At 42.5% G+C, this 24,129-nt stretch overlaps 1 protein-coding gene across 2 annotated transcripts in view; it reads left to right on the forward strand.

Annotated features, from left to right (window-relative positions):
* Positions 1-207: 207 nt before the first annotated feature.
* LOC123765991 (tripartite motif-containing protein 59-like) overlaps positions 208-24,129 on the forward strand; it is a 197,756-nt gene continuing 173,834 nt past the window's right edge. For both annotated transcript variants that reach the window (XR_011230800.1, XM_069337653.1), the window contains exons 1-2: positions 208-421; positions 11,341-11,411. Coding sequence is in view for 1 of the 2 variants with exons in the window: in XM_069337653.1 (XP_069193754.1) it covers positions 11,406-11,411 (6 nt within the window). In the remaining variant the exon portion in view is untranslated. The remainder of the gene's footprint in view (positions 422-11,340; positions 11,412-24,129) is intronic.

The raw sequence follows: 24,129 nt of genomic DNA on the forward strand, positions 1-24,129 counted from the left end.
CGTTATAATTGAACCAATCACGACTATTCAGCTATCTACGTTGATGGACGAGTACTGTGAGACGTAAATTGGTACGTGAGGAAGAGTTTGAGCCTTGGTAAAAAAGTTAACTGGGAATATATCACATATGTACTAAATCACATTCCACATATTGACTTTAAGCACTAGTCATATATGTACTGTCTTGTGTGAGAACGGGTTGACCAGTGAAGTTCGCCTGTCTTAAAGACCTGTGTCCACAATACCCGCCAAATTGTCCCTCCCACAGTACTCTCATGACACTTATGGCAGTGTAAGTGTGTGGTGAGGCCACACCACTGAAGATATTGAGGATATACCACGAGGGAGAGACAAAACCGTTGAAGGAAGGAGTCACTGGCTCCACCTGACCACCTTGTTCCTCGCACTCTCATCATCCTCCGTAAGTACTTGAGTGCATTACCTGGTTGATGGGGTTCTGGGAGTTCTTCTACTTCCCAAGCCCGGCCCGAGGGTAGGCTCGACTTGTGAGAGTTTGGTCTCTGGTCAACCAGGCTGTTGCTTGGAGCGGCCCGCAGGGCCACATACCCACCACAACCTGGCTGATCCGGAACTTCTCTTAGAAAACAGTCCAGTTTTCTCTTGAAGATGTCCACGGTTGTTCCGGCAATATTTCTTATAGTCACTGGGAGAACATTGAACAACCGTGGACCTCTGATGTTTATACAGCGAAGAGTTAGGGGTGACATGATAGAGGTTTACAAGTGAATGAATGGACACAACAAAGGGGATATTAATAGGGTATTAAAAGTATCAGCACATGACAGAACACGAAACAATGGGTATAAATTGGATAAATTTAGATTTAGGAAAGACTTGGGTAAATACTGGTTCGGTAACAGGGTTATTGATTGTTGATTTGTGGAACCAATTACCGCGTAACGTGGTGGAGGTGGGGTCCCTCGATTGTTTCAAGCGCGGGTTGGACATGTAAATGAGTGGGATTGGATGGTTATAGATAGGAGCTGCCTCGTATGGGCCAATAGGCCGTCTGCAGTTGCCTTTGCTCTTATGTTCTTATGTTCTCTGATTGTGCCTATGGCACCTCTGCTCTTCACTGGTTCAATCCTGCATTTTCTTCCATATCATTCACTCCAGTACGTTGTTATTTTACTGTGTAGATTTGGGACGTGGCCCTCCAGTATTTTCCATGTGTATATTATTTGGTATCTCTCTCGTCTCCTTTCTAGAGAGTACATTCGGAGAGCTTTGAGACGATCCCAATAATTTAGGTGTTTTATCTCAACGATGCGTGCCGTATATGTTCTCTGTATTCCCTCTATTTCAGCAATCTCTCCTGCTCTGAAGGGGGCAAGTGAGTACTGAGCTTTCTGCTCCACCATTGTCTGCTCCAACATTGTCTTACACCCCCAACATACAATTGTTAATAATAAAAATAATAAAATTTTATTTAGGAAAAGTATATACATAGTTGCAGAGTTACAGTACAAATATTCTGTTTGATTTAAAGATAGAGGTAGTACATACAATACCTAAAGCCACTAGTACACATAGCGTTTCGGGCAAGGTGAGGTGGGGAAAAAAAAACACAGACTAAAACTTAATAGTAATTAAGCTTAAAGTATAAATTGCATTGAAAGAAAAAAATAAAAATAATAAAAGATGAAAAAAGGAGGGGACATGGTAGAAAATAGCCAATATACAAGTTGGTCAACAAACAGCATTTTTTTTTCTTCAACAAAAATGTTGGGGTATGGAAATAGGACTATGGAATTGTTGGAGGTGTAGATGTAGGCCAGTAGAATTGTTGGGGTAAATTATATGCCAATAGCATTGTTGGGGTGTGGACATTGGCCTATCGAATAATGATAACTTTTATAATAATAATAATAATGAGAAATACCACTGGGACTGTGTGGTGTTGCAAACCCATGACCAAGGCATTGCCAGCTGCATACTCTACTACTGTACCACCACTGACTTAATTACAATCGGATTTCTACTGATATCACAGGAAGTCTGTGATATCCTGATATCACAGTCCTGAAGCCAGTCCAAGTTTTATGTAAGACCCCAAGTACTTGGGTGAAGGATAAAGTACTGTAGTTCAACACTGTATGCACAACTTCAGATACACAGAAAATCACACTAAGGTGATATACATCAATGAACAATCCACTGAGGCTGTGAGGTGACGCAAACATTGCAGGTTTACATCATCTCACAGCCCGAGGGAATTTTCTCATTGATGTATATCACTTTTGTGTGATTTTCTGTGTAAATAATAATAATAATAATAATAATATTATTTATTCAAAAGATTGTGTGTACAAAGAACATAAGAATATTGTTCAATTGAAGGGACAGAAGTTACACATACTAATGAAGCCACTATTACGCAAAGCGTTTCGGGCAAAATTAATAATAATATATAAATTTTTTAATTAAAGTTGTGACGGGATAAAACACTTAATACTATTAGAGAAGTAAGCTAACAAAATGAGAATGTTCAAGGAAAATAAAAAATTAATACAAAGAAGGTGATACTTAAGGATGACAAGCATAGACTATTACATTATGGAGTCAGTAGTTCTAGCAACAGTACAGTAGTTTATTTACATTAATTATAGAATGGAAATACAAGGTGTAATTTAGAAAAGCAAGTGAACTGTTCCTCATAACATTTTCTTTGAACATATCAGAACATTGAGTAACATACTATAATTTAAGGTTAATTTGGCCAACAGTTTCAAATAACCAAGATCATAAAGGACACGAGTAAACACTTTATCAAAGAAATGCATGAAATTAGATGACATTAAATGTAGATAGTAAATGTAGAAATTAAATGTGTGTACTCGCTTGAATGAACTATATGGGGCATAGCCGATTCATTCCAGTGTGGAATTCATTCCATCCGTTCGGCCCCAGCAACTCCCTTCCCCCCCCCCCACCCCCCAAAAAAAATACAATCACATTAATGCATATGCCAGTCCACATTTGCCTTATGAAAAATTTAAATAACAAAGAATTTGAATTGCAATGAAATAAATTGATATTGCACGTTACAGTACTGTACTTACCCTACCAGTTGAGTTTTGTAGTGCAAACTTTGTTAGCCTTAATATCCTGAGAGTGCCACACACATGAATATAAATTGTTTAAAGAACAGTAACTTTTCTAACAAATGTACATTATACACTACAGTCTGTACATAAAGTACAGACCACTAGAATCACACTACTGCAGTACACTTATATCATACAAACTACACTTTGTACATTTAATGTCATTAGAACTGTGCTGTACAGCTCAATTGTTACTCCCAGGTAAGTTATGGCTAGTGCTGGGTGCTAGTCCAGTTGCCTGAGCATCAGCAGAAGGTGTGTCCTTGCTAGTGCTGGGTGCTGGTCCAGTTGCCTGAGCATCAGCAGAAGGTGTGTGCTTGCTAGTGCTGGGTGCTGGTCCAGTTGCCTGAGCATCAGCAGAAGGTGTGTGCTTGCTAGTGCTGGGTGCTGGTCCAGTTACCTGAGCATCAGCAGAAGGTGTGTCCTTGCTAGTGCTGGGTGCTGGTCCAGTTGCCTGAGCATCAGCAGAAGGTGTGTCCTTGCTAGTGCTGGGTGCTAGTCCAGTTGCCTGAGCATCAGCAGAAGGTGTGTCCTTGCTAGTGCTGGGTGCTAGTCCAGTTGCCTGAGCATCAGCAGAAGGTGTGTCTTTGCTAGTGCTGGGTGCTGGTCCAGTTGCCTGAGCATCAGCAGAAGGTGTGTCCTTGCTAGTGCTGGGTGCTGGTCCAGTTGCCTGAGCATCAGCAGAAGGTGTGTCCTTGCTAGTGCTGGGTGCTGGTCCAGTTGCCTGAGCATCAGCAGAAGGTGTGTCCTTGCTAGTGCTGGGTGCTGGTCCAGTTGCCTGAGCATCAGCAGAAGGTGTGTCCTTGCTAGTGCTGGGTGCTGGTCCAGTTGCCTGAGCATCAGCAGAAGGTGTGTCTTTGCTAGTGCTGGGTGCTGGTCCAGTTGCCTGAGCATCAGCAGAAGGTGTGTCCTTGCTAGTGCTGGGTGCTGGTCCAGTTGCCTGAGCATCAGCAGAAGGTGTGTCCTTGCTAGTGCTGGGTGCTGGTCCAGTTGCCTGAGCATCAGCAGAAGGTGTGTCTTTGCTAGTGCTGGGTGCTGGTCCAGTTGCCTGAGCATCAGCAGAAGGTGTGTCCTTGCTAGTGCTGGGTGCTGGTCCAGTTGCCTGGGCATCAGCAGAAGGTGTGTCCTTGCTAGTGCTGGGTGCTGGTCCAGTTGCCTGGGCATCAGCAGAAGGTGTGTCCTTGCTAGTGCTGGGTGCTGGTCCTGTTGCCTGAGCATCAGCAGAAGGTGTGTCCTTGCTAGTGCTGGGTGCTGGTCCAGTTGCCTGAGCATCAGCAGAAGGTGTGTCCTTGCTAGTGCTGGGTGCTGGTCCAGTTGCCTGAGCATCAGCAGAAGGTGTGTCCTTGCTAGTGCTGGGTGCTGGTCCAGTTGCCTGAGCATCAGCAGAAGGTGTGTCCTTGCTAGTGCTGGGTGCTGGTCCTGTTGCCTGAGCATCAGCAGAAGGTGTGTCCTTGCTAGTGCTGGGTGCTGGTCCAGTTGCCTGAGCATCAGCAGAAGGTGTGTCCTTGCTAGTGCTGGGTGCTGGTCCAGTTGCCTGAGCATCAGCAGAAGGTGTGTCCTTGCTAGTGCTGGGTGCTGGTCCAGTTGCCTGAGCATCAGCAGAAGGTGTGTCCTTGCTAGTGCTGGGTGCTGGTCCAGTTGCCTGAGCATCAGCAGAAGGTGTGTCCTTGCTAGTGCTGGGTGCTGGTCCAGTTGCCTGAGCATCAGCAGAAGGTGTGTCCTTGCTAGTGCTGGGTGCTGGTCCAGTTGCCTGAGCATCAGCAGAAGGTGTGTCCTTGCTAGTGCTGGGTGCTGGTCCAGTTGCCTGAGCATCAGCAGAAGGTGTGTCCTTGCTAGTGCTGGGTGCTGGTCCAGTTGCCTGAGCATCAGCAGAAGGTGTGTCCTTGCTAGTGCTGGGTGCTGGTCCAGTTGCCTGAGCATCAGCAGAAGGTGTGTCCTTGCTAGTGCTGGGTGCTGGTCCAGTTGCCTGAGCATCAGCAGAAGGTGTGTCCTTGCTAGTGCTGGGTGCTAGTCCAGTTGCCTGAGCATCAGCAGAAGGTGTGTCCTTGCTAGTGCTGGGTGCTGGTCCAGTTGCCTGAGCATCAGCAGAAGGTGTGTCCTTGCTAGTGCTGGGTGCTGGTCCAGTTGCCTGAGCATCAGCAGAAGGTGTGTCCTTGCTAGTGCTGGGTGCTAGTCCAGTTGTCTGAGCATCAGCAGAAGGTGTGTCCTTGCTAGTGCTGGGTGCTGGTCCAGTTGCCTGAGCATCAGCAGAAGGTGTGTCCTTGCTAGTGCTGGGTGCTGGTCCAGTTGCCTGAGCATCAGCAGAAGGTGTGTCCTTGCTAGTGCTGGGTGCTGGTCCAGTTGCCTGGGCATCCTCAGAAGGTGTGTCCTTGCTAGTGCTGGGTGCTGGTCCAGTTGCCTGGGCATCCTCAGAAGGTGAGTCCTTGCTAGTGCTGGGTGCTGGTCCTGTAGGCCTACTGTGAAATCGTACCAAAAACTTTGGAATCTTAGATTGTTTCTTTGTTGTGTGCTTCATTATAATATCTTTCATGTCCTTTAGGTGCAGGTAATAATCTGTCAGCTCTTCATTATCAGTTACAATAACCAAATCAAGCAGATCATTAACCTTTTGCAATGATGCAGCATATGGAATAGGTAACACACTATCATCTTCCTCTTCCACATCCTCATCATTATTACCAGTAACACACTGGATAATCTCATCATCAGTTAATTCACCATAACCTGGATCATCAGCATCATTACCTAACCACTCATTCACATCAGAAAGTTGCAAATCTTCCTCACCTGCATCTCTGAATGTCTCAAAAATCGCATTATCAAAGCCCTCAAAATCATAGTCATCTACATCTTTATTCTAACCAGGTACCAGACTCAGAATTTTATTCCATGCATTCTTTAATGTGGTGACCTTCAACTCACTCCATGCCTTGGCCTAGTTGTAAATTGCATCTTTAATTGAATATTTCTTGAAATTTTCTAGTGTTCTACTAGCCTTCGTATCCTTATTAGGCATCTCGTCTTCCTCAGAAAGCAGAACTTCCATAATATCTGAATTTATAGCTCTTTTATAAAGCCTTTGAGAGCATAGATAACCCCTAATCCATGGGCTGTATTACAGATGTAGTGTTTGGTGGTAAAGCCATACATGTTATTTTGCCATCAGGCGATGTTAATTTAGCAATGGGGTAAGCTGGGGCATTATCTGTCAACAACATTGCCCTTACCTCAGCTGGATGAATTCTGCACATCCTGCAGAATTCATATCTGCTGCTTTTTTACTTCTTTACAAAAGTGATTCTGGAACCAATCCTCAAAAGTAATCTGTGTGAACCAGGCATTTTTTGTGTTGTAGTAGATGACAGGTAGTCTGTTCATGCAGTTTTTCAATGCTCTGAGGTTGGCAGATTTCCCAACAATTGCGTACTTTGTTCGGTGACTGCCATCTGCGTTACAGCACAATAATGCTGAAATTCTTTCCTTCTTTACCTTGCAACCAGGAATTCTCTTCTCAAGCCTGAAGGCCAAGGTGTTTCTTTGAAGGCATATCCAGTTAAAGCCTGTTACATCTGCATTGTACACTTAAAACCAGCTTAGATTATTAGATATCATGTGCTGAGAAAGTTTATGCTTATATGCATTAGCACTTCCAACATCTGCACTTAATGCATCGCCACAATTTTTCTTGTTAATGATGCCATACCTCTCTTTAAATCAACATACTTATTCAATACAAGCCTTGAAATTGTCTATGTTTAACTTTACAGCAAGTCTTTCAGCTGCATTTCTAATAGAATCAACTCAAACAAAAATTCCTTTTGCACGATGCTGTGTAAACCATTTAAATACAGATGAGTCTAAATCCATATACTTAGCAGGTTTCAATGTTTTCCTGTTGCCTATTGCTTGAGTTTGAGCAAAGAATTTCTTAATATTATCCTTCTGCTTTTTTTATATCACAAATTGTAGCTTTACCGATGTTGAATTTTTGGGCGAGTTGAGTGACAGAGTATTCACGCTCTGCTTTCTCTGTCAAGTCAACTGTCTGATCAATTGACAAATGTTTTCTCTTTTGTTTTATACCTTCAATACCATGAATGCTGCTCTGAGACACCTTGACAGATTAAATGAGTTCAAACAGTAAAAATTGTTCAAATTTATCATGAAAATCCTTCGCACGTGAGTCCGACGTTTTTACCCCAGGAAGAGGTGAAGCACATGGTGCCAGCCATCTCATCCAGGCCCAACGCGTTGACATGACCTGTGCTTATTTTATAGGGATATTCAAAATTTGATGTACATATTGACTGTTACAAATTGTTTTATTTAAAATATTATTATTGTTATAATTAGAGAAATATTGTTAGTGTGAAATTTTATGCATTTTATACAGTACAGTTCTGTATTAACCCTTAAGCTGTGCATGGCATACATATATGACAGGACCTGATGGCAAAGTTCAATTTCTCAAATTTGCTCTAATGCTTTCCAATTTTTTGTGCATACTAGCAAATCCTGCAACTTTGTCTAAATGATCATAAACGTAACTTGTAAAGTAAGAAAATAAAAAATAATTATAAAATTGAATATTGAAAACTTCAGATATTGAGATCAGCTGCAAAAATATAAACTATCACCAATTGTTCATTTGGTGTTATTATGCTTTCAGAATAGTATATGATCTTCATTTTCATAGATTTAGAATATATATTTTCAGTTTAGTTTACTGTAAAAAATATCATCAATGTGGCATTTGAATTATGTGCCAAATTTAGAAAAAAAATTGATAACTACAAATGTTCAGGGTTTGTGAAAAATCCATTCTAATAGGATTGTAGAACAGACAACTGTGCACATTATTTGTAAAAATGGTGAGAATCGGTCAGAAACTGAATTTTTTGAAGCTGACTCAAAGTTTTAGAGATAACTGAAGTTAAAGTTATCGACAATGAATAAGGTAGTTCTAATTCATTAATTTACATATATGTTTTAATAAACATTGTTTGGCATTCGTACTCGAATATGTGAAAGTTGTAGGTCAATATGTGTTGGAATAATGTCAAGAAAAAATACCCCCCCCCCAAAAAAAACTAAATACTGTATAGGGAAAATTATAATGATCTAGGGGATAAAAATGTATATAGTGGCACCTCGATTAACGAGTTTAATCCTTTCTGGCACCGAGCTCGTTATATGGAAAACTCGTCTTAAGAAACAAATTTCCCCATATAAAATAAAGGAAATAAATTTAATCCGTTCCACTCACAAAAATATCCATACTTGTATGACATTTTATAATGTAAATATAATACTGCACATGTATTTATGAATGTTTTGTTGTACTATTTTCATGTTTACCTTATGAAGAGTCGTTGCTGGCTTGAATGAGACGATGGAGAGGTGGGAAGGAGGAGAGGGGTTATGGTGTGGAAGGAGAATCCACCTCTGAATCAGGGGGGCTCTCTCGGGAATTTCTCCCCACTGGGACTGGTTTGTGGTTCACTATCACTGGCTCTTCTTTTCCAAAGAACGTATCTATTGACAATTGCTTTTGTCTTTGTTTTAGGATGTTCCTAAAACGAGTCAGCAAATTGTTATTAAACATGTTCACACACCGGGTTGTCACTGCTTTATCAGGGCAGCTTTTCCAAGAATGCAGTCACCTTTTCAAACATTCCCAACACTTCCCTGATCTCACTGGAAGAGGCAGCATCCTCCCTTACCTCCTCATCTCCTTACTAATGGTGCAAATTGTTGATGAGGACCTGCCATACTTCCTTGTGAGATCAGTCACACAGACACCACGCTCATGCTTTGCTATTATTTTCTTCTTCAAATCCACAGTAATTGTGTCTTTCTTCCTCTTGACAACACTATCTTTAGCAAGCAGCTTCTTTGGCGACATCTTGCGTTACAAATTGTAGTCACAAAACCACAAAATACCGAAAGAAAAGCGCAAATAAATGCAGAGGGATGCTTGTCGTGCGCGATACAACAACAACACTGGTGTCGGAGGCGTCCGAGAATTTGCAAGAACCCGCGAGACGCTAGGAAGCACCATGTGGTTTTGCTCGTTAATAGAGGTGAAGCTCGTCAATAGAGACAAATTTGCTGTGAGTGGCTCGCTCGTTACTCGAAATGATCGTAGATACAGCCGCTCGTTAATCGAAGTGCTACTGTACTTTATTAAAGTGATAAAGTCCTGATCATCAAAACCGCCCAAAGAGACATAGAAAATAGAATTTGAAATCTGTTAAAAACTCAGTCATAAAAAAATTCAAAGTCCCAAGTTCTGCCAGTTGTGACTGATTTATTGGGTGACCAATTTCATTCTATCTTGACATAGTTAGCGATGGGTATGCACTCTCCAGGATGTAGAGGTTACATCAAAATGAGATAATAAACAAAGGAGACAAAAAAAAATATATATATTTTTTGGATATTGGTGACAGTAACAGATATTAACATTAGGCAATACATTTTTATGATATATAACAAAATAGAGCATGATAACATACTCATTATTATTGGTATTATTATGTATTACTCAGCAATGCTATACAGACACCAGCTGCATATCCACTTTGTGGACACTTCTTGCTACTATTCTTCTTCTTTGTACATTGGACAAGTGCTTGCATCTCTTTATTACTGCATTATCCCTCAGTTCCAGTTAATAGCAGCTGTTCTCCTTATCAACAAAATGTTCTCCTTTTTAAAAAAAAATGGTCTTAAATACATTTTGAAAATATTGGAATGAAACTTTCATGATGCTTATGCCAATAAGTTGGAGATTTGTTTAGCATTTAATATTAATTTTCATATAATTAAAATATTTTTTGCCCAGCCCAGGCTATAGCAGCTTAAGGGTTAATGCACGTGGTTTGTATTACGTAGGCTGTCAGAGAGGGAGGGGAGGCAGCCGAGAACCCGCCCATACCCACTTCCTGCCCACCCTCCTTACTCCTGCCCACCCTCCTTACTCCTGCCCACCCTCCTTACTCCTGCCCACCCTCCTTACTCCTGCCCACCCTCCTTACCTTACTCCTGCCCATCCTTCTTACTCCTGCCCACCCTCCTTACTCCTGCTCACCCTCCTTACTCCTGCCCACCCTCCTTACTCCTGCCCACCCTTCTTACTCCTGCCCACCCTCCTTACTCCTGCCCATCCTCCTTACTCCTGCCCACCCTCCTTACTCCTGCCCACCCTCCTTACTCCTGCCCATCCTCCTTACTCCTACCCACCCTCCTTACTCCTGCCCACCCTCCTTACTCCTGCCCATCCTCCTTACTCCTGCCCACCCTCCTTACTCCTGCCCACCCTCCTTAATTACTCCTGCCCACCCTCCTTGCTCCTGCCCACCCTCCTTACTCCTGCCCATCCTCCTTACTCCTGCCCACCCTCCTTACTCCTGCCCACCCTCCTTACTCCTGCCCATCCTCCTTACTCCTGCCCATCCTCCTTACTCCTGCCCACCCTCCTTACTCCTGCCCATCCTCCTTACTCCTGCCCACCCTCCTTACTCCTGCCCACCCTCCTTACTCCTGCCCACCCTCCTTACTCCTGCCCACCCTCCTTACTCCTGCCCATCCTCCTTACTCCTGCCCATCCTCCTTACTCCTGCCCACCCTCCTTACTCCTGCCCACCCTCCTTACTCCTGCCCATCCTTCTTACTCCTGCCCACCCTCCTTACTCCTGCCCATCCTCCTTACTCCTGCCCATCCTTCTTACTCCTGCCCACCCTCCTTACTCCTTCCCACCCGCCTTACTCCTGCCCACCCTCCTTACTCCTGCCCACCCTCCTTACTCCTGCCCACCCTTCTTACTCCTGCCCACCCTCCTTACTCATGCCCACCCTCCATACTCCTGCCCACCCTCCTTACTCCTTCCCACCCTCCTTACTCCTGCCCACCCTCCTTACTCCTTCCCACCCTCCTTGCTCCTGCCCATCCTCCTTACTCCTGCCCATCCTTCTTACTCCTGCCCACCCTTCTTACTCCTGCCCATCCTTCTTACTCCTGCCCACCCTCCTTACTCCTGCCCACCCTCCTTACTCCTGCCCACCCTCCTTACTCCTGCCCATCCTCCTTACTTTTGCTCAAAGCACAATACCTACAAAAAGTTATTTAATTTTTCTAAACATTTACTATGTTTTGGTGGGAAAAATTTAGTCATAGAAACCTTAAATTTGTTTTATTTTGCCTTAATAGGTAATACTGCTTCCAGTCTCTGCTCGGCTACCCAGGACGATAGCAAACACAACTTCTGCCCATTAATGATGGTAAGGACAATTTTATTCTTACTGTACTACCAGTGTGTGTGTTTATCATGTTGATGTCAATAACCAGTGAATGTGAGTGTATTAATCAAGATATTTTCATTAACTAGTGTATTAATGCTGGTCTTGTCCTGTCACGTCTTGAGTCTTGTTCTGTCACACATTCAGGCCACAATTTTTTCCAGCCAGAGATCAGGGTTCTTTGAGTCACTTCTTGCCAGGCTTTGTCAACGAGTTTTAAAGCACTACAAATGTTAAAATGGTGTTTCCACAACTCTTTGAGGGTGAAGTTTGTGGCTTCAGTCACTTCAAAACATTTCTGGAAAAGTGCCCTTTCATAAAGTTTCTTAAAATTCGCTATGATTTTCTGGTTCATAGGCTGAATTAGAGGAGTGGTGTTAGGCGGAAGGAACTTTACTGTGAGAAATTTATTGTATCTGGGCAACAAATCATCTTCCAAGCCTGGAGGATGAGCAGGAGCATTGTCGAGGTGAAGCAGGGCCTTGAGTGGCAAATGTTTCTCCTGCAGATATTTTTCTATGGCAGGGCACATCACTTCATTCACCCACTCCGTAAAAAAAATCCTAGTCACCCATGCCTTATTATTAGCCCTCCACATCACACACATTTGGGTTTTCTGCACTTTATACTGTTTGAAAACCCTTGGATTTTCAGAATGATACACTAGCAAGGGTTTAATTTTCAAATCGCCACTCGCATTTGAACACAGCACAAGCGTAAACCTATCTTTCATAGGCTTGTGTCCGGGCAAGGATTTTTCCTCCTTGGTAAAATATGTCCTCTTAGGCAATCTTTTCGAGAACAGTCCTGTTTCATCACAATTAAACACCTGTTGCGGTAGGTAACCCTCAGCCTCTGCAAACTCCTTAAATTCTTCAATAAATTTCTCAGCGGCTGGTTTGTCTGAGCTGGCTGCCTCCCCATGCCTCACAACACTATGAATACTGCTTCTTTTTCTAAATTTCTCAAACCATCCTCTGCTTGCCTTAAAGTCTCTTTCTGCACTCGTTCCAGGGGTTTTCTTTACAAGTTCTTCATGCAATACTCTGGCTTTCTCACAAATGATGGCCTCCGAAACACTATCACCCGCTAACTCCTTGTTGTGTATCCAAATTAATAACAACTTTTCCACTTCCTCAAGTATTTGTGGTCTTTGTTTCGTGATTGTTGATACTCCTTTTGCCACTTTGGCACTCATAATGTCCTTTTTATCGGAAAGTATAGTGCATATTTTTGATGTGGATTTGTTGTACTGCCTACAAAGTTCAACAACACGTGCACCATTTTCATGCTTCCGAATGATCTCTTGCTTTTCCTCTATTGTCATCCTCACATGCGATTTCTTGCCTTGAACCTTGCCACTGCCTTTCTTGGGACCCATTGCGATGTATATTATAACAAATTTTATGCTCAAATAGCAAACCTTCGAAAATAAACGATAAATCCTTGTGAAGAATTCAGGCGGGATAGTCACTGGGCGCGAGGCACTGGCAAACTGAGCGGCAATCGCCGAGCCACCACGCGCTAGGTCGGCCCGTACACGTATCAACAAACTCGTATCCTGAGGCAACCCTCGTAACCCGATGCAAATTTTCCGAGCAAATCCTGCTCGTAACCCGAAAAACTCGTAACCAGGGACGCTCGTAAGCCGAGGTACCACTGTACATGAATATTATATGGTAATAATACAAGATGGGCAAGGATATGCAATATAAACAGGCAAAAAAAAAAAAAGAGAAAGTGAGAATTAGACAATTAGATTAAGAATATGAATAAACAAATGGATTCAGATTCAAAATAATTAATAAAAAAGGAAACATAATTAATCAAATTAAAAATTCAGTAATCTCTTAAGATTGTAATACAGTAATATCATATGGTAATAAGACAAGTTGGATAAGGGTATGCAATAGAAACAAACACATATGGGCTGGAAACACTGATGTACTTAAAGCTTAAGAATCCATTAACAATACTGGAATATTAGACAACAAACAAGACTAGTAGCTAATATTAATGGGCAGATATATAAGTGAGAAATTAAATTATTAATTTTTAATTCACAAAGTAATGAATTAAAGATTCAGATAATTTGACAGATTAAGAGTTCAAGGTTTATAACATTTTGGGAAATTGAAGTGTTAGTATCAACAGATAAATGGGTAAGTTGCAAATATTATAAGCTAAGAATATGGTAACTAGACAAATTAAGCATTCAAAAAATTATTACATTATATAAAATTGAAGTCATTGTAGTAATAGTTATAAGAGGGTAAATTATATGTATTTAAAACCAATTATATAAAAAAGAAGCATATATTAATTTATATAAAAATATAAAAAAACTAAATTTAAATAAGGTTAGCCTAGGAAAGGCTTGGTCACTCGTGTGTTAGTTTCAGCAATGACATTGGAAGTTTGCTGGTTTCCAGTTATGTTACAATCAACAAAGAAAGCCTATAATTGTTGGACATTTTTTATTTCACGTCTTTTGCCTGTTCTTTCTTAGCAATGATTGTTCCATTCCTGGTGTAGCACTGCTTGATAAGATTTAGGTTTTGTTTGTGAACATGATGCAGTCTGTAGAGGAGGATCAACGCTGCTTGGTAAGGCACTCATTAATATAAAGGTTGGTTTTATATTTATAGCTGATTGAATGAGATCTTACTTATCATTGGGATAAGCTAGTTTAGTGAGCTTATCTGTCTGGTGCTTTAGTGATTGTTTTTATCTATTCTGATAGATTTAATAGTATCATTAAAGTTTATCTCTGATCTAATCAGTTGATGAGCTACACCTGAGTAGTTCTCACATTCTTGTTCTTCAGGCAGTTCAGTAGAGCTGATGGTGAGCAAATCATGTAGTTTTTGTTGATCCCTCTTGTTTGGAGAACCTGAAACACTTATAAATCCATTGCAATAGAACCTCGAGTGACGACCGCTTCAAATGGCGTGCAATTTGGTTAACGAACACCCTGATTGCCGACAATTCGTCTTGTTAGGCGAGCGCTCGTTTGAATAATGTGAACACAACATGGTGGGGTCGCGCTGCTTCTCGCAGATTCTCGGACGCCTCCGATGATGCAAATAAATTATTTTTCTTTGTTTAACCCTCAAACCGCTAGGGGCCCAAATGGAATTCACACCCACAGGCGCAACAAAAAAAAAAATTCCAAAAAATTCTTTCGTCTTATAGAAGTGTTCATTTTTGTTCCCTGATCACGGAAAAAATAACAAAAAAATCGTAGGTGGCATATTTTAGCCGCAATAGGGTAGGGAAGTGTGGCAAAAAAGGGGCGTTGGCAGAGCCTTCGCCAGACGAGGTCTACTCCGCCTGAGCTGTCAGACGGCAGTTGCCACAAATATATTATTACCTAATTATTTCAATGTCTCTGATTGATTTTTTCTTATAGTTATTTTGCAGTAATATTATTCCTAAGTTCCCTGTTTATTGTCTCCCAGTCTACCATTTTATTATTATAATTTAATTTACTGAATAACCCATCTCTCGCTTGATCATTGTTTAGGTCTATTCTCGGTATTGATGGTAGTTTACACTTCAATGAGCTTGTGATCTGAGTATGTGGTATCTGATATCGTAATGTCCCTGATTATGCCTTCATTGTTTGTAAAGACCCGATCTAGAATATTTTCATTTCTCGTTGGTTCTGATATCTGCTGGTTGAGTGAAAATTTATCACAGAATCTAAGCAGCTCTCTAATCTGTGGTTGGTTATGTCCTGATAGATTTCCTTGTATAATATTATTGTTTGCTATTCTCTATCTTAGATTTGGCAAGTTGAAGTCACCTAAGAAGATAATATCAGGTATCGGGTTCACCAAATTATCAAGGCTATTCTCTATTTTGTTAATCTGTTCTGCGAATTCCTCAGCCGTTGTATCTCGCAGTTTGTATATTAGAATAAAAACTAAGTTTATTTTCTCTATTTTTACTCCCAATACCTCTACCACCTCATTTGTAAAGTCAAGGAGTTCCAAGCATACAAGGTCTTCCCTAATATACAGACCCACTCCTTCATGTGACCTAAATTACCCTATCACACCTTTATAGATTATATCCTGGAATCCAGATCTCACTGTCGAAGAATTCCCTTGCATGGGTTTCTGTGAAAGCTTCAAATACTGCATTTGATTCAGTGAGGAAGCCATTTATGAATTGTACTTTGTTTTTGTTTTTTCTTGTTTTTAGTCCTTGCATGTTGGCAAAGATGAATGAGTTTACTCAATTTGGGATAGTTTGACTGGGAGACTTTTTTGGCAGGTACATTATGTGAGGACATGTTTAGTTTGTTTGGCCCAGTGCTGATTGTTGTAGGGCAGTTGCCTGTCATAGTTGTAGTTCCTTTTTGGTGTACTCACCTAGTTGTGCTTGCAGGGGTTGAGCTTTGGCTCTTTGGTCCCGCCCCTCAACCGTCAATCAACTGATGTACAGATTCCTGAGCCTACTGGGCTCTAGCATATCTACATTTGATACTGTGTATGGAGTCATCCTCCACCACATCACTTTCTATAGTGCATTCCATTTACTAACTACTCTGACACTGAAAAAGTTCTTTCTAATGTCTTTTGGCTCATTTAGGTACTCAGCTTCCACCTGTGTCCCTTTGTGCGTGTACCACCTGTGTTAAATAATCCATCCTTGTCTTCCCTGTCAAATTGTAATTTGTGTCTGTAATGTATCTGTATATGTATCGGGTGTGTAATTGTATCTGTGATTCTGGTATGCAAGTGGGTCTGGCATCCAGTTCCATACATTCTCTATGTCCCCCCTTTTGAAATCTCTTTTGGCTTGGTATAAAAAATTAATTGAGTTTCCTCAAAATTCATTATCTTGTTTGACACTCTTTATGCAACGTTTCGTGCCTTTCACATGAAAGTATTGGCAGCTGAGGTCATAGCATTTTCTGTCCTCGAGTGAGGTTTGGCACATGTCAGGATAGAAAAACCTACATGTTGATCCAAATTGACACTGTCCTTTCCTAAGTACATTTAAACATTTTTTGGGATGGTGGTAACTGCATTCTAATCCTTTCTTATTACCAGCATATCTATGTCTGCATATGCCCTTTACATAAAATTTATATATCTGTCCTTCTGGTCTGACTCGTTCTATCTGGGACTGTTGTAGTGTTTGTACCTATCGTGCTGTCTATTACACTTTCTAGTCTATGGTCGTCAGCATCCGGGCATACTGAATCAGAGTTTAGAACTTCCAGAGTTTCTGCTTCATTTTCCTCCCTGACTATAGATTCTGCCTCTGGTCTATTAGAATTATTGTTGTTCATTTCAAACTCTCTCTGGATGGCTGGTACGCTTTCAATGAATTATGTTTTCCGGGATTATGCGTCATGTTATCTAGAAGGTTTTTTAGGATATTCCAAGATGGCAGGTCATTTTTATACACCCTGAGCAAATGGCCAGCTCTCAGTCCCATGGTGTTACTCCTATACAAGCTGAATGAAATCTATTCTTACATATATAACATTCAATTCCTGTTGCTTTCGACTTTTAAGGTTTTATTAGTGGCAGCAAATTAATTTGTTAACTGCCATTTTCTGGCGGGGAGCCCCGTCGGCTCCCCGGAACTTTACCAGGCTGATATGCTAATGTCAGACTTTGGCATCAGTCATGTGTATGGAAATCTAGGGCCTACCGGGGACCACGGCCAGAACCTGGCCCCCTCAGAGAGGCAAGGGGAGCAATGGCCTATAGAAACCCCCGTGTCGTTGGAAGCATTCTATGTCTGCCATCGACCGGGTCAAGCATCCAGAAAGGTAAGCATTCCAAAACAAACCCCTATTCTGGTGAAAATTGCTACCTAAAGCCGAACTAGTGGATAGAACTCCTCAACAGAAAACAAGCAAACTAGTATAACATCATACGTCACCCCGCCGCTGTCTGCGCAGCTCCCCCCTCCCCGGGAGGGGGAAGGGGGAGCCCCAGACCTCCCACGCCGGCTATCCATCCATCAGTTCTTCGGCTGATGCTATAGGCACCAGTTATGTGCTCCGGCTCCAGTGGTTGTTTCAGCACTGTACCTAGAGTGTGGTGTCTGTTTTCTAGGTGGTGTGTGAGCCACTTGCGTGAACCTACTTGCGAGCATAAGCCTTATTGCTGGTACGTCCGTGGACTTCCAGGGCACACTAACCTGTTTTCATATAGAAGTTCCAGCCCATCCTGGTTGTGGGGGTAAGTGGGCCTGCGGGCCGCTCCAAGCAGCTGCCTGGTGGGCCACCCTCTGGCCGGTCTAGCCTGGCCTCGGGCCGGGCTTGGGGTGTAAATGAGCTCCCAGTACCCCATCCAGCAGGTATCGAGTGGGGTTTCTCCGCCGTCGGTCGCCTGGTGTGCAGGTTTCTGGGCCTAATGGGTTTTGTCGTAAGAACTGAACCCTATGGTACTCCACTTGTGACATTTCTCCAGTCCGATACATTGCCTCTGATCACTGCCCTCATTTTTCTATTAGTCAGAAAATTTTTCATCCATGTTAGAAGCGTACCTGTCACCGATCCAATATGTTCCAGTTTCCAGAACAACCTCTTATGTGGAACTCTGTCAAAAGCCTTTTTTAGGTCCAGATAGATGCAGTCAACCCAACCATCTCTTTCCTGTAATATCTCTGTTGCTCGATCATAGAAACTGAGTAAATTCGATACACAGGATCTTCCAGATCGAAAACCATACTGTCTGTCTGATATTATATCATTTCTCTCCAGGTGTTCTACCCATTTAGTTTTAATTATTTTTTCCAATATTTTGACTATTACACTTCTCAATTATACCGGTCTATAATTAAGGGGGTTCTTTCCTGCTTCCACTTTTGTAAATTGGAACGATGTTAGCCTTTTTCCACACATCAGCTACAACTCCTGTAAACAGGGGTGCCTGAAAAATCAGTTGAAGACTAATGCTGAGCTCAGGTGCACATTCTCTCAGAACCCATGGTGAAACTCCATCTGGACCAACTGCCTTGTTCTTATTTAGCTCCTTGAGCATTTTTTCCACTTCGTCTCTAGACACCTCTATGTGCTTATCTTGTTCTCTGGAATTCTTATTGTATCTGGTTCCCTGAAGATTTCCTTTTGTACAAACACACTTTGGAACTTTTCGTTTAATGTTTCACACATTTCCTTTTCATTTTCCTTGAATCTATTTCCCATTTTCAACCTCTGTATATCATCCTTTACCTGCAATTTGTTGTTTATGAATTTATAGAATAGACCTGGTTCTGTTTTACATTTGTCTGCAATCTCTTTTTCAAAACTTCTTTCTGCCTCTCTCCTCACTGCCGTGTAGTTGTTTCTCGCATCTTTGTATCGCTGGTATGTTTGGGGGTTAGGCCTCTTCCTGTATTGATTCCATTTTTGTGTCTTTTGGTCTCTGGCCCTCTCGCACTTTCTGGTGAACCAATCCTGTTTCCTAGTTCTGCTTCTCTGTTTTGGTATAATTTTTTTTGTGCCTTTATCATATATTTCACAAAACTTGACATACATCTCATTCACTTCCTTGCCTAGCAACAAGTCGGTCCAATTATACCCACTAAAAAAATTTCTAAGGTTGTAATAATGTCCTCTCCTAAAGTCAGGTTTTTCAATTGCATCAACCTTCATATTTTCTTCTATATTATAATGCATTGCGTACTTTATTCCCCAAAAGACATGGTCACTTTTACCCAAGGGAGGAAGGTACTGAATGTCAAATATTTCTTCCTCCTTCCTGGTAAATATCAAATCTAGCATGGAGGGAATGTCCCCTTCCCTCATCCTCGTAGCTTGTTTAACATGTTGATACAAGAATGTTTCCAGGATGAGGTCTACAAATTTACAGGTCCAGAAATCTTCTGTTTTAGCTTCATATGCTTCCCAGTCTATGGCTTTCAAGTTGAAGTCGCCGACTGTCAACAGTCGTGAACTATCGTTATCCGCTTTCGCTATGATCTCTCTCATTATTGTTATAAGACCTTCTCTTTTACTATCTAGCTCCTTCTTTGACCATGTGCTGCTTAGCGGTGGACTGTATGCATTTATGATCATTAGTTTATCATCCTCATGGTAGATCTTTAGTGCTATTATGTCAACTTCTTGTGGATTGGCAGTCATTATTTCGTTCACCTTTAGGTGTTCTTTCACCAGCACAGCAACGCCACCGCCTTTCCTAATTTTTCTGTCCCGTCTCCAAATTGAGTAGCCCCTTGGGAATATGACTTCATTTAAAATAATATCATCAAGTTTTGTCTCCGTGAGTGCAACAATGTCTGGTGTCTGCAGCTGTATTACATCACTTAAGTCCAGTATCTTCGATCTTACTCCATCTATGTTGGTGTATGCAATCTTCAGGAACTTGTTCCCCCTCTTCTTATTTTTCACTCCCCCTCTCTCTCTAATGATTTTGTTGGTTTGCCTTTATGTACCACTTTACTGGTCTGTCTACCCCTATCACTTTATAGAAAAAAGAATTGATTTCTTCTTCATTCCTGCTCTCATTTAAACGTTTTGCCTCGGCAAGGTTCAGTTTCAGCTTCTCTCTATCTTCTTTTGAAAGATCTCGTCTTAACGACCACACTTTCCCATCCTCATCACTTTGTAATTTTCTAGCATTCCTTAGTACTTCTTCCATCTGTTTGGCACCGTTTAGGGTAATCCTCAAAGGTCGATCTTTCCCTTTTACATATCTGCCTATTCTCTTGTAGTCGCACACATTCTCTATGGTTGTAAGACCTTCCACGAGGCCAACAATTTTATCTACTACTTTTGCTTCTTCTACAGCTCTTTCTGACCTAGATGTTATCTCCTTTTCTTTACAGCCAAAAATGATCAGGGACTTACTCCAATCAACTGTGTTTTGCACCAACTTCGGGTTAGATGCCAATTCTTTTCTCACTTCCGGCCTAATGTTTGTTTTATCTTGGTTGCCGCAGTGTTTGACTTCCTTAACTGCTGCTTCTATTTTTTCCTTCTCCTTGGTCACTTGTGCATAAGTGAGTTGCATATCTTTCTTGCACTGTTCTATTCCCTGTGTAACTTCCTCCATCTGTGCTGACAAAATCGTGCATCTTGTGGCGCTGGCAGAGCCGCTTCGGCTGGCTTTCGGTCTTGATGTTGCTTCTGCACCGTTAGTAAGCTGTCTCGTGTGTCGTTTCACCTCCGGCCTGTTCATGCACCGCTTGCACCATCCTGGTCTCTGGTCAGCGTGCTCTGTCTTCTCGGTTTGTAGTGCCCCTTCGGTTCAGGTGTGTTTTTTCGTCTGCTCTTTTTCCTTTTGGCATTTGCCTCTGGGGGTCGGGTCGCTGTGTTTTCTTGCTACTTTGGTTTTAGCGTTTTGGTTGTTTGGTGGCAGCAGTCTCCATCTTTTCTGGCGCAGGGTGGGGCTGCTACATTCTGGAGGTGTCCAGGGTTTGTTGGTGCTTCGTTGCCGGGGGTGTGTCGTGTTTTGTGTTCAGTGGCGGCCCTCCGTTGTTGTTTGCGTGCCACAGCATTTGGGTCCGGAGCGTGTTTTGCATTGATCCGGTTCTGTTCTTCCCGGTTCGCGGGTGATGGTGTCCCGGGTTGTCAGTCGTGTTCTTGTGGCTAAGCTGCCTGTGTTCTTCCCTCATGCCCATGGCGTTCGTGGCTTCGGTGCTCTCGCTGCCGTCTGGGCGACGTGTCCTTACGGTTTTTCGGGCATGGATTTTTGGTGTTCGTATGGGGGCCTTGCTGCTCGTTGTTCTCGTGTTGTTCCCGGGACTTTTCGGGGCTGTGGCGCCTTGGGTTGGGGTTTGCTGCCGGTTGTCTCGCTTCCATGGGGGGTGCGTGATGTCTGCCTCTCGGTTCCGTCCCTTTGACCTTCCTCTGTGGGTAGTTAGCTCCGGGGAGCCGACGGGGCTCCCCCCAGAAAACCAGCGTTGAATGTAATTAAACGCCATTTTCTGGGTGAGACCCGGAGGCTCCCCGGCAACCCTCCCTCCCTCCGGTCGGTGGTTTTTCGCGTGTTTTGACATCCAGCCTCAGAACTGATGGGTGGATAGCCGGCATGGGAGGTCTGGGGCTCTCCCTTCCCCCTCCCGGGGAGGGGGAGCTGCACAGACAGCGGCGCGGTGACGTATGAAGTCATACTAGTTTGCTTGTTTTCTGTTGAAGAGTTCTATCCACTAGTTCGGCTTTAGGTAGCATGTTTCACCAGAATAGGGGTTTGTTTTGGAATGCTTACCTTTCTTGATGCTTGACCCGGTCGATGGCAGACATAGAATGCTTCCAACCACACGGGGGTTTCTATAGGCCATTGCTCCCCTTGCCTCTCTGAGGGGCCAGGTTCTGGCCGTGGTCCCCGGTAGGCCCTAGATCTCCATACACATGACTGATGCCAAAGTCTGACATTAGCATATCAGCCTGGGAAAGCTCCGGGGAGCCTCCGGGTCTCACCCAGAAAATGGCGTTTCATTACATTCAACGCTGGTCTTGTCCTGTTTTGCTGTGCACTTGGAATGGGGTTGCCAGTGTTCTATATTTGCACGAATGCCAACCTCTTGTACCTATCTAATCTTGAAAGTGTGTATTACAACATTCAATATGCAAGACCAGTTTGTCTATTCCCTTTATCTCAAACCCTACCCAGCTGCATGTTCCAGGGTATACTGTAAATGGCAACCTGGAGTTTAGTGAGTGGCTCCACTCCCTGGCTGTTCCCTGGGTCACCATCACCACCAGTGTGGAGGTGCCAGTTTTCTATTTGGTGTCCTTAGTATTTCAGTATTTAGTAAACTGTCCTCAGTATTTTACTATTTCTAATATTACAGTATATGTATATTTAAATTTATATGCTTAACCCTTATGTACAGGTACTTATTGTATGTAGAGGAGTACAAGTCACTGTTGTTGACCGTAACCTTCCCCTCAGGTCTCTGGGTTGATGTGTCCTGTTGCCACTTCTTTGTTCTTAAACCATTAATGACTGGTTGGCTGTATCCATTATCATAAGGAATTTTATGCTTACTTTCTGGCTTCCTCTGTTGACTTACTCTATTATTTATTTCTAGATTCCCATTCCCATATTTCAATATAAATTCACAGTATATTCTCACTGAGGACGGCTCTAGCCCTGGTCACCTCGTGGCTAGTGTATACAGTATATTCTCACTGAGGACGGCTCTAGCCCTGGTCACCTCGTGGCTAGTGTATACACATTCAAGGGTGTTGCCTTATTTTGGCACTCTTATACATCTCCACTTTTTCACATGGCAATATTCCTACATTTCAACTTTTATGTGTCGTGTTACACTTCACTGTAACTTCACTGAATCACTGTTTTAGAATAGCTAATACAGTGGAACCTCAGTATTCGGATTTAATTGGTTCCTGAAGGGGAGACGAATGCCAAAAAGTGCGAATGCCGAATAATTTGTTCTCATATGAAATAATGTAAATTGGATTAATCAGTTTCAGACCACAAAAATAAATATAGTTATACAATAATTAAATGAAATAAATGCTAACACACTTTACCAACACTTAGACATATGTTGATGGCATATGTGGAAGGTGGTGAGGCAGAGGAAGAGAGATGTTCTTGGCAGGGGAGTTCCATACCATTATAACTTCTGGTAGTTGTGCTTCTGGGATTCTTTCTCTTTTCTGTCTTTTTCTGTTTCCCTCATTACACTCACTGGATGCTTTTCTTACAAGAAACTTGTCCAAGGATAATTAATTTTGTCGGCACTTTAACCCTTAAATTGCGCATTGCATCATATGATGCTTTGACCGACTTGCAGTAAATTGCGCATCGCATCGTATGATGCTGTGGAGTACTATGCAAGATTTAAACGGCCCACGGGTACACGGGGTTCACCACACCTTCATCAGGGCTCTTGTAAACAGATGCCATAAAAAAAATTCGTGGGCTAAATTCCCGGGTGTTAAGGGCCTCAGTATTGAGTGAGCTACCAAGCCTGATGCACGCAGCATGAGCTCACAGCACTGCTGTTCAGCTTGTGACCACAACATTGCCTAAAGATGCCATAATATACTTGTTCATGCTATTATGTAGTGATGATATTATTACAGAAGACCCCTGACTGTGATAAAACTGACCAGGGTTCTGATAATAGCTGGATTGTGGTGATATTTAGCGCTGTCCTCCATGGAGGGAGGAGTAATGCTGTGGGAGGGAGGGTGGTGGCGTTGTCTTCTGACTGTGTGTGGCCACCTTTTATTGACTGCACTCAACATAGCAGCTTAGTGGTTCGCTATGGTGAACAAAAATGTAGATACTTCTATATAATGTGTGTATAGAGGGTATAAACAGCAATAGGAGAAGGTTGGGAGCCGCCATTTTGGTGAGGAAGGTGGCATCGTCTGCACGACTTATGTTGTTTACTGGTGACCACTATGGTCTTTGGACACCATACCAGTTTACTTGTACAAGTATGGTGAATAAAACAGGTAGATACTTATATATAATGTGTGTATATAGCGTAATAACACCACAAACAGTAGTGTTGGAGGAGAAATATTAGTGCGTCTGGCCTTGAGGGCGGCCGCCACCAGTTGACTGTGTGAGTAGCTACTTCTTGGTGCCTTTACTCACCATACAAGCTTAGATGTACAGTTATGGTGAACAAAACATGTAAATACTTATATATAACGTCTGTATATAAAAGCAAAAACAGAATGGTGGGAGGAGAATGGTGGCAAGTCAGGTAAAGTGAGGGA

This window comes from Procambarus clarkii, chromosome 38 (genome assembly GCF_040958095.1).
Source record: "Procambarus clarkii isolate CNS0578487 chromosome 38, FALCON_Pclarkii_2.0, whole genome shotgun sequence".
Lineage (NCBI taxonomy): Eukaryota > Metazoa > Arthropoda > Malacostraca > Decapoda > Cambaridae > Procambarus > Procambarus clarkii.